Genomic DNA, 11,671 nt, shown 5'->3' on the forward strand with positions numbered 1-11,671 from the left:
TCCTTTTCTAATTCTTGTTTTTACTAATGAATGACTGCTCAGTCAGAGAGAGGAGCCCACTCCCCTCCCATATCCAACACTCCAGCCTTGAACAGTAAACCTCTCATGCCAGGCATTGCCACCATAGCACAGCTTTTTAAATATTCCATATGTATGGTCTGTCTCTTACCCAAGTAGGCAGCACTGCCTTTCCAAACAGGAATTTGGCTGCAGGGAGAAAGGGCTGACCCACAGGTGTGCATTTGCAACCCTGTTTAGCTAAATGCACATCCCCAAGTCTGTGTGCTCTGAACCCTGGGAATACCATGACACAAAATCCTGGCTCAGCTCTAAGTCCCTTTCTCCAGTAGGCACAAACCTAAAATTTCTCTGCTCTCAGCACACTGAACTTCTGTAGCTGTCTTTGGCTGCTTGTGGGCTGATTCTTGGTTTGCTTTTGGGTTTCTTCCCTTTCAGGCTCCCTGTATTTTACAGAATTACCCATCTGTGAGTCACCCACACCCAAAAAAGGTTTAAAAGGTTTCCAGTGGACTTATTCTTGGTTTTTTTGTAGAATGCAGCATTTCCTACAGCCATTTTGGTTGAATGGCATAAGACTGATTTCAGCTGATTTTCACTATTCTACATCAGCAGATTATGAAAACAGAAACAAACACCTGCCTAGTCACACAAACTGCTATAAATTCAATTCACAACTATTAAAAATTAATATTTCAAGGACTGTAATAACACTTGATCACCATTTTCCTAAATGGTTTCTGCGTTTTAAGATGCCAATTTTTTGCACAGGGATATTCAGACTGCTTTTTCTTTATTGCAGCACAACTCAATTTTCTTTACACATAATGTGACACCTAAGGTCAAGAGAACTGTAAAATAATAATTTTGGCTTATACAATTTAAGATCACATTTTTCCTAAAAAAAAAAAATAAAAAAATGGACAAAACCCACACTCTAAATGTCTGTCAATAAAATGGCTGTGGTTTCACCTTTCCCCACCCCATACCACATTCCTACATGGCATCAAAAAAGTCCAGCTTCCAAACACAAAATAACAGGCCTAAAAATATATATAGTGGAATCAAACAGCACACAAAATGCAAAGCTTTAGTTACCTTCTTTTTAAAGCCTGTAATAATTGCAAATTTAAAAGAGTGAATTACTAACTTTCTCTTCTGAGGTCAGATAAAAATAAATCCTAAGGCAGCTTATTTGCCATATTTAGGAGACTCAAACTGAAGCAATGACAAACATCTGGCTATGATTCTTTCTGGAATTTTGACTATTTCTTCCTGGCTAGGGAAGAAAAACACTGTGAGCTGACCAACAGCACCTCAATTCCTCCAGCACAGCACTTAATAGGATTCAGCAGCAGACTATTCCTTGACTCCTCACATATTTAAGCTGTTAATACTTTCACAGCACAGAAGGGAAAGCCTTCATGGCAGGAAGGTCTGAGCAGGCACAGGGAGAGCAAGGCAGAGGCAGGAGGTGCCTGTGCCACCAGCAGCATGCCCAGGGCTCCTCATGGCACACAGCAAGTGCTTTTCAGTGCCCACAGCATCACCCCAGTGTTTAACACATGTTTCTTACTTAAAATTGCTTAATAACAGCAGTTAAAAGCTGCATCATTTCTGTACCATCCCCATGGAAGTTCTTGGGGCACCAAAGCTACCAAAACTCTGGTACTGAGAGCAGCATTTGCCATGTGCAGGAGTGGGAAACACTCCCCAAACCACGGGAAGGATATTGCAGTCAGATTGCTTCCTCTGCCATGCCAAAAACTTCCTGTAGCCCCAGCCCAGCTTCTGATTTCAGGGCCTCCAATGGCTGCTCAAAAACAATGGGCATCCCAGGGGAAGGCACTTTCATGGCACCTTTTCAATCACAGATAACTGCAGACTGCACAGAAACCAGAATAATCAGAGTTATTCTATTCCATTCTAAACATGAGGATGGAGAGTAGCTTTGCACTTTTATTAATGCAATTTATAAATTTCAATAAGCCAAGGAAGTGCCCAGCAAAGGCACTATCACTGTCAGAGTAATCAAGTACACATTTTCATTTGGTACAGAATGAGCCACTTTGGTTTTGTAGTAATTAATAGTTTTGCAGGGTACATCAATGAACAAAGCAGACAAGAGCAGTGAGAGGACACTAATTAATAATAAAATAAAGGGAAATTACAGTGTAATCTTATCTAATTAGTCTGTTCTCAAGAATGGCAGTGGAGTCCACCCCTATCAGAGGGAGAGGGACACCTCAGACAGCATGGCAGGGATGCAGAACTTCATTACTGCATTACATACCAAAAAAATTAAAAAGAAATTACTTCTGTCCTCAAAACAACCCAACAAAGATTAGCACAAAAGAAAAAAAAAATCCAGTTGAAGTTTTCCCTTAGAGTCAAGCAGGCAGATCCTATAATAAATTGTACAAATATTTTTGATTCCCAAATTTCATCTGACATCCAAGCAGAAGGAGAAGAGGAAGTACATGCCATTGAAGAAGCACCAAGCTCTCCCCAAACAACTCAGTAAACTTGAAGCATAATAATATAAACTACTTTTTCTGGGGCACTTCCTCATAGCAGAGAGAATATTTCATGTAAAAGAATTTCCTAAATGACACATATCACACAGGCCAAATATTAAACATCATCTGCTGGCAGCAATTCCATTAAATGTCATTTTGGTGAATTCAACCCAGCCCAGACCCTTTTACTTGAGAGTCTGCCACATTTTTGTCCTGATCAAAAGCCTCCAAGTTTAATCTCTTCAGAAAATCTGGAAAGCTGGCAGAACTTCTGCTGTAAAACCCTGATTACTTTGAAGTGTGAACTAAATTGAATTTACCAATCATTCATCTCACAGTCTGCAAAACCTCCCTTTGGACTTATTTTGGAGAGAAGAGGCCAGGTAACCCACAAAATGGCACATGCCAGCTTAGAGCTGACTAAACAAGCTGGCTGTAAAAAGGGGAAAAAAAACAACTCATGGAAATAGTGAATATTGCAGCCTAGCTTTGAATGGATATGTTTCATTCTCTCTTCTCTTTTGGAAGGGAAAGGAGAACCCATAAATAGTCCATTTTCAGTTGTTTTAAACTCCAGAAAACATTGAGTATTTCTCCATCCCCTAACATTCAAATAAGATTCATTGGAGGAAGTCTCTGCCCAACACACTTTAAAGAATAATTCCCTCTTAGTAATTAATAAAATTCCTACTTAGAAATCAAACCTTATGAAACAGATGGAAAAAATGGACAGAGCCAGTGGACATAAAAGGTGGTAAAATGTAGCTATGTGGAACTTTCAGCAAACTGTTCCAGATACACCAACAACTCAAAGAAAAAACTGTTCTTTCCCATTTTGTTCTCTCTCCATCCATTACATCATTCTGTCAGTCTCTTCCCTTGCTCTTTGGCAGGTTAAGAAGTCAAGTGGGCTACCATAAAGGGCAACCACCAACTCCTGCCAGGAGAGAAGCAACAGTTTTAAACTGATCTTGGAGAAAGGAAGGGATGACAGGTAAAGCTGCATGGATTAAGTTGTTGCTGTGGCTACTCTGTTCATCCCATATGGTTAAAAATGCTCCTGTGGCTCATTTTAGGCAGGGAGGAATAAACAGGGTTACTGCAGCAGGTTCCCCACCACACTGCACAGGGAAGCTGATCCTACACTCAGTCTGTCTGTCCTTCCACTGACACACCACTTTTCCCAATAAAAAGTCACTTGCCATAGCTCTTACAGACAGAAAAATGATTTTTCCCAAAATCATTTGGTAAAAAAAGCCCCAAAGCACCTTTTGGGATCACCCCATCTCCCCAGGCAGGCAGTGAGTGCCACTGCACTGACAAACTGCAGCTGACCTGAATCAAACACAAACCCCAGCTGATCACACCTTGTTTTCACAGCTAGTGACAAAAATTACAAAAGCAAAGAGAATGGGCAAGTGGCCTGGCAGTGTGACCCTGCACTCCTCCAGGACAGCTGCTTGGCCACCAGTTTCTGTAATTGCTTTTTGAAAAATGACTGTGCTAGCACACACACCTATTCAGCAGTGTCACTGCCTCTTCCTAATTCCTGCCCTCAATAATAAGTGAAAAATTCCCATTTTCCACAACAAACAGCAGTCAGCAGCTCCTGCTATCCCAACAGCTCACCAGAGAAATCAGGCAGATGGTCACAGTTTAATACCTCATGCCTGTTTTCTATCATTTGCTACCTTATTTAGCCAAAACTGAAAGGCCATGGAGGCAGTGCTAGCTGGACTGCAATGCCACAGCTGCTGACTCTGGACCTTTTTGTGCTCAGTGCTCTGAGGGTGACCCAAGGCTGACCCCTCTTCCTCATCACTCCCAGCATCAGGCATGAGGTTTTTAAGTTTTTCAGTTCCAACTGATCTCATAAAGAAAAGCAGCACAATATTAATTATGCTAGTGCCTGAATTTGGGTGTTTCTGTGGGTGCCATAATCAGAGAGAGCTTTCCAGGTAAAGAGAACTAAGACAGCTCCTAATTATGGTTAACACATACAGCACAGCAGCTGAAAGCCCATAAACCTGGCCTTGCCCTGACTTTCAAAATTACAGAGCTGAGGGTGTTACTTGGAGCTGTTTTCTTCTTTTTTGAATCAAAACACAAAAGCACATCTACATCAACTTGGAAAAATAAATAAAATTATCCTTCAAAAGAACCAAAGTCAGCAGATTTTGTAAAAAAATATTCTAACATAACATAAAGGGGAAAAAAAGAGGCTTTTGTGTGCTATGTGGTACATGAGGGATGGGTGGGTTTGCAGCACCAGACACTCTGTGCTCAAGGGGAGGATACAGGCACAGCCTCACTCTAAAAAACAAAAAACAGATTTCACATCTGAGACTTGAACAGCTGGACAGAATCTGTGGAACACATCCCCAAATCCAGTATTTCTTCAGAGTTCCACAGCCATCTTTTTCACTCTATTTGAAAAACCTTTTTTGAGTCTGTGCAATGAACTAAAGCTCCAAGTGGTAATTCTAAATTACTGATGATAGTTTGATACTAATGTAGAATATCTGATAGCTGAGTATCTGCACTACAACACAGTTGTTTTCTAACAACAGATCCCAGGTAAACTAGAATTTAACTCAGAGGTTAATGCTGAAAATGTAACAAGAATTGGAAGAAAAAAAAACTAGTTTCAAAGCAGAATCTCCCTAATTTGTGCATGGCTTCTATGTCTCATGGCAGAATTCCCCAAGCATACTTTTAAATCAACATTTTCAGAAACACTGAACTGACACTGCTTTGGTGCATCCCTCCTAAAGCATGCTGGCAATCAAAGACTTTCAAATAAGAGCAAGTTTACTTGGAGAGGATACAAACCCTTAAAATAATTAATATACAGCAGTAACTAAGGCAAAGCTCTTGTGCTGTCCCAGCTGCCAAATTGACAAAGCTGCATGGAGCTCAGGAAGCAAGAACATTTTGGCAGGAGACAGTTGCTGCTCCCCCAAAGCAAACAACAAACAAAGACTCTCCTTACAGTATGTGCTTGGATTTAAAGTCTGTTAAAAACACAAAACATCTGTTATACTTGAAAGATTTTAAAAAACAAGCCATGCAACTGCTATCACTGCTTGTAAGCAGGTAAATCCCACCAGGAATCTGCATGGCTCAAAATGCCCCAGCTCTCTACAGAGGCACATCCTTGTGAGCTTTAAATTCTCAGAGGCTCAGTGTGCTTGAAGTCAGGTTTAAATCTCTCTTACCTCAATGTCAAGAACTTCCACTGTGTTGTCCAACATCTTGATTTTGACGGGGAGGTCGCGCTCGTGCGCCTTGGCGGGCGATGAGGCCATGGCAGGCAGGAGGTTCTGCCCTGGCTCCAAGGTGCTCACCCCTGAGCTCTTCTGGGCACCCAAACGAGAGCCTGGAGTCTGCAGAACTCTGTAGGTTCCTTCTATCTCTCCCATCTTCCAACAGCAAGCAGAGTCTGTAGAAATGTGGAAGGAAATAGAGGGTTAGGGTTACAGCCTGAAAGATTTTACACTGACATCGTGGATGGAAATACCACTCAGTGAAGCACTATCACAAAATCCTTATTTAACACTCTTTATCCCACTAGCAAAATCACTAAGAAAGTTAATGAAGCTCTGGACAGGGCTTGGAGCAACCTGGTCTAGGGGAAGGTGTCCCTGCCCATGGGAGAGGTTGGAACAAGATGAGCTTTAGGGTCCCTTCCAACCCAAACCGTGCTATAATGACTAAAATCCAAGAGCTGGGAAGAAAAACCAACCATTCTGAAGCACAGCTAAGAAATGGGGTAATCAAACCTGTGCTTTCTGCCCTCTCAACATGAACATTTTTGGTTGTGACAAGGTTTTTCTGCTGATGAGCCTCCTCCCACCAGCAGCATGAGCACTGGGGACAAGAAGGTACCCAACCATCCCACTGACTGCACACTGAGATAACAGAACTATTAACTTCCTGCACCCCCAAAATGGTGATTCATGCAAAACCTTAACTGCTGGCAGCTCAGATCCCTTGAAGAGTTCCAAAAAAGACTGGATGTGGCACTTGCTGCCATGATCTAGTTGAATAGCTAGAACATGGGCTGGACTTGATGATCTTATAGGTCTCTTCCAGCCTTGAACTTCTGTGATTCTGTGATCAGGCATTCTGAAGCATGGTTAAGAAATGGGATAGTCAAACTTGTGCCTTCTGCCCTCTCAACATGAACATTTTTGTTTTTGACAAGGTTTTTCTGCTGATGAGCCTCCTCCCACCAGCAGCATGAGCACTGGGGACAGAGAAGGGCAAGGCAGGTGCCTCTCATGGGTACCCAACCATCCCACTGCACACTGAGATAACAGAGCTATTAACTTCCTGCACCCCCAAAATGATGATTCATGCAAAACCTCAGCTGCTGGCAGCTCAGAGCCTTCATCAGGCACTGCTACAAGGTAACAGCTCCTCACCTCACCAGGAAATTTGTGCTATATCCACATTAAATCAGTGGGAAAAAATCTCAGTTACAGACACAGACACTGGTGAGTGTAGGCTGACTCCCACACAGGAGCCTTGCTGTCACAGCTTGGTGGCAGCTGTGCAGAGCCAATCTTTAATTTGACATGGGGAAAATGTCCCACCAGACTGTCCCAGCTCTGCCACGCCACCAGGGCAGTGGTGATGTTTGCATGGGGAACCACAGTGGGGTCTACACAAAGGTGAGGCCTGTGTGCTCAGAATGCAGCACTGCCCCTGCCCCATGCCCACCCCTGGCACTGAGCATTGGGCAGCAGGAGCACCCAGGGAGGCTGCCTGGGCCTTTTGGGTGAGTTACCCAAACACCACAGTGTGTGCCAACACAAGTGTGTGTGGTACTGCAGTGGGACAGCTTCACTCCAAAGGAGGGACAGGTTATTGTTTTAGTAAAAGTGTTTTGTCAGAAAAGAAGAAAGGCAGCTCATGACAACACTCCTTTGTCTCTGTGCTCAGAGTAGGTAGGCAGCCTACTGCAAGGATCTGAATGAAGCCAGCCCTAGATGTCCTTACTAATTGCTTGGGGGTGTTCATGTTTCAATTCTCACACACATCAAGACTGGTCAAATGTCTTGCTAGCTTGCAGCCCAGCGCATTTTAACATTTTGGGGGTTTTATTTTTATACTTGTAGATCCCTGTAGAGATAAACTTACTCCACAAGGGCAGAAAGATGCCTCCCCACCTAATCACAGCTACCACAAGATTTGTGTGGCCTCTGAGCCCCTGCAGAGCCCTGACCAAGCAGCACAGATCAGAGCACCCAGAGATGTCACCAGCCTCCCATGCAACAAGAAAGTGTGACAATCACAGAATAATTATGACTGAAAAAGTCTCTGACATCATCAGGTCCAAGCCCTAACCCAGCACTGCCTACACCACCAAACCATGTCCCCAAGTGCCCCATCCACACATGTTTGAACACTTCAGGGATGGGAACTCCACCACAGCCCTAGGAAGCCTGTTCCAATGCCTGACCAACCTTTCAGTGAATAAATTTTCCCTGCTATTGAATGTAAATGTCCTCTGACACAGCTTGAGGCCGTTTCCTCTTGTGCTGCCCCTTGTTCCCTGGGGGCAGAGCCTGACCCCCACTTGGCTGCACCCTCCTGTCAGGGAGTTACAGAGAGCAGGAAGGTTCCCCCTGAGCCTCCTGTTCCCCAGGCTGAGCTCCCCCAGCTGTGCCTCACCTTTCTTGTTCTCCAGACCCTTCCCCAGCTCCACTGCCCAACTCTAGACAGGCACCAGGGACCCAAAACCAAACCCAGCATGAAGGATGAGCTTAACCCTAAAAGTGGGCACACACTGCCCTGTGCCCAGCTTTGGGTGACAAATAATCATTAAGTTTTTTTCTTAGGGTGTTTCGTGTGTATTCTTTGGCTGAACTTCTTGGTTCATGTGGCCACACAGCCAAGGAGGAAAACTTTTAGGTCATAATTTTAAAAGCAGCCTAACAACAAAATTCAGAGGTGTAAACTGGGTATGTCTTTCTGCTAACTGCTAATCTGAAGGAAAACCAGAGCTTGATCTGGTCACCTGTATCCCCTTGTTATCATGTCCCTTATCAGGTAATGCCATGGTAAATTTTTGCTGTTGGCATTCAGAAGCCCATGATCACCTGGAGCTGCCCAGGATCAGTCACACTCCTCACAGGGCTCTTTATTAGCCAGCCACTCTTAAAATTAGTGCTCCAGGAGCACTCATTCCCTCCTGAATAAACAGCTCCTGCAAGAGACACACTCTGCAGTTACTCAAAAGGAAAAAAATGCAGGGAGCAAGAGCAGAGGCAGCAGCAGGAAGAGCCCTGCAGAGCCTCAGCAGCCTCCCCTCCAGCTGGAGGCAGCTGCTGGCCCAAGGAAGGCAGGCAGGCCACCCAAGGCCGGGCTCAGGGGCAGCTCCTGGGCACTCTCCAGCTTTGGTCACCAGCCAGGAGAGACCAGAGTCACACCAAACAGGAACTGCACGTGTCAAAGTCCCTCCCCACTGGTGGTAACAGGAAAAGTGAACTCAGTGGGGCTTGATCTCACGTCTCACTGATGACATGTTCCTAAAAATGTTTCCAATATTCAGATTTTAACGGCCAAACAAGCACTGGGCACAACACACATGTGCAGAAGCATGATGCACAGAAGAGCAGTGGAGGATCCCCCCCATGGCACATCCTGCTCCCTGCCAAGGCACCCCACTGGTGCCACCAGAGCTGCTGACAACCCCCAGATATCCCAGTCTGCTCCCTCTGCCTCCACCAGCCCATGTGTGAGGAGTGCCAGCCAAGCCAAGCACTATCTCCAGTTTCTGCAGTTTCACCACCACAGCTACATAGGGTGTTTTAAGTACTCTGACTACACATATGACATTTCTGGACAAAACCCACAGTGTCATGGCTCAGGAAACACTTCAGTTCAAGGGGCTGACTATGAAAGGAGGAGGAAAATGAGCTAGAGACAGGCTGCAAGCTCCAAGAACAGAATTTCTACAGGCAGAGCAGAGCAGAACATCCTACCAAGAGCCTCCTGCCATGAGTGAGCCACAACAAGATCTCAACAATACAAAACTAAAATACAATATCACCACAACACTGGTGTTCTGGCATAAAAAAAAAAAAATCTTCCTTGCATTGCCTCTCCCTGAACTTGCTTGCACCTAGTGTTTCTCCTGATCATTTCCTACAAATTGGGACCCAGGGACTAAAGTTAAATCTGCTCCCTGAAGCACAGTGACTGAATGAGTGCTGCTCTCAGCCCTAAATGGAGGAGCAAACAAAACAAAATTTAGGTAGCAGTATATTCTTTTCATTTTTACCAGGTGCTTTGCAAAATACCTTTTAAGTCACAATGAGTTTCATCTTCTATTTGGATGGAATAAACATATTTTTCAGAAGCAAGACAGCATTTTCAGCTACCAGCAAATCTGGAAAGGCAGCTTATATCTAAGGATATGCAAGATCATAGAAATATAGAGTGGCATGGGTTTAAAGGGACCTTAAAGCCCACCTTGTTCCAACCCCCTGCCATGGGCAGGGACACCTTCCACTAGACCAGTTTACTTCTAGCCCCTTCAATCTGGCTTTGCACACTTGGATGACACCAAGGGCTTTCCAAGGAGCTCCTCTGAGCACGGTGTCTTTTGGTCAGTGGTTCATGGCAGGGTCCATGCTCCATCCCTCACCCATGCAGGAGGCAGATCTGAAGTGAGGCCAGTTCCCCAGCAGTGTGAGCAGGGTATTAATTCCAATAGCTACACTCGGAGCAGCAAGGAAATACAAAAGAGCAAACTTGTCTCTCTTAACTCTTTAAGCCACAGCCACCCGTTAGCACAGCTGCACTGAGCTGACACAAATGATGCACCAGGAATCCATCACCGCAGCGAAGACGGTGAAGATTCCGAGTGCTCCATGGTGAGAGGAGCGATGTCTCTCCCTGAGCCGCACCTCAGGCTCCCCTAGGGCCCGTCCCAGCTCACGGCCCCGAAGGGTTCCATGGCTCTCCCTGCACACGCCGGCCGGGACGGAGCTGGATGGGCGGGGACAGCGGGGAATGTCCGCGGCCGGTCCCAGCCAGGTGAGCGGCGCTTCAGCAGCGCCTCTCGGACCGAGCAGCCGGGCCCGGCAGGACGCTCCCGGCCCGGGTGCCCGCACGGAGGCGGTCAGGGACGGGCCGTGCCGGGGACGGGCCGTGCCGGGGCGCGGCTGCCCTCACACTCGCAACCCGGCAGGGCAGGGGCGAAGCCGCCCAGGCCGGACCTGCGGCAGCCCCAGCGAAGGCGCTCTCTAAGCCCAGGGGAAGCCGCTCCCCAGGCCCCGGCAGCCCCCGAGCCGGCGCCTCATCCCGGGGCTGGCCGAGCGCGGCCCGCGTTCCCCGGCCCGGCTCCCACACGAGCGCCGCGGGCCGGGGCCGCACCGCCGACAGCGGCGGAAGCGCGGCCGCGCAGGCGGGGCCGAGCCACCGGCCTGGGGCGCCGCTCGCCGGCAGCGCCGCTCCGGCCCCCTCAGCCCCGGCTCCCTCAGCTCCCGCCCCGCGCCCGCTCCCCGCGCTCCGGCCCCGGCCCGGTTCGGTTCGCGGCCCGGAGCCGCCGCCCCGCGCTCACCTCCAGGCCGGGCCCGCTCCGCCGCCGCCCGCGCTCACACCGGCCCCGAGCGGCCCCGCCCCGCCCCGCCCGGCTGTGGGCAGCGGGACCGGGGCGGGACCGGCCCCACCCTGCGGGCGGGTAACGGGGCCCGGGGCAGGGCCCGCGGCTCGCTCCGCGCACGGAGCTCCGCGGGATACAGAACACAGACACACACCGAGCCCTCCCGCTGCCACACCGCCCCGCCGGTCCCGCCGGGATCGGAGAATTATTTTATACCGAAACGGAACCCAAAGTGGGGTTTTGCAGCACGAGGAAGGCTTTAAAATAACATTTCCATGCGAAGCTGAAGGACAGGCTGCTGCACAAGACCTGCACCCCAAAAAGAGGCACATGAGATCCCCCAGTGCCACCACAGACATCCATCAGGCGCACCCACAGATCTCACTTGCTCAGGGAAACACCACCCTGGGGGACAACACCACGCCAGTAACCAGCCCCAGGCCAAGTAGTGAAAATTTTAGGTCTTGACTAGGTTAAATTTTTCACATGTGAATTTTAAGTGGGGATAGAAACAGAC

At 47.5% G+C, this 11,671-nt stretch overlaps 1 protein-coding gene across 3 annotated transcripts in view; it reads right to left on the reverse strand.

Annotated features, from left to right (window-relative positions):
- The window catches only part of FARP2 (FERM, ARH/RhoGEF and pleckstrin domain protein 2), a 77,407-nt gene extending 66,240 nt beyond the window's left edge, over positions 1-11,167 (reverse strand). For all 3 annotated transcript variants that reach the window (XM_058031543.1, XM_058031541.1, XM_058031540.1), the window contains exons 1-2: positions 11,113-11,167; positions 5,756-5,979 (exon numbers count right to left, since the gene is read on the reverse strand). In XM_058031543.1, coding sequence (XP_057887526.1) covers positions 5,756-5,959 — 204 coding nt within the window. In that variant the 5' untranslated portion in view covers positions 5,960-5,979; positions 11,113-11,167. The remainder of the gene's footprint in view (positions 1-5,755; positions 5,980-11,112) is intronic.
- Between the last annotated feature and the right edge of the window lie 504 nt (positions 11,168-11,671).

The sequence above is a fragment of the Melospiza georgiana genome, chromosome 10 (genome assembly GCF_028018845.1).
Source record: "Melospiza georgiana isolate bMelGeo1 chromosome 10, bMelGeo1.pri, whole genome shotgun sequence".
Taxonomy (NCBI): domain Eukaryota; kingdom Metazoa; phylum Chordata; class Aves; order Passeriformes; family Passerellidae; genus Melospiza; species Melospiza georgiana.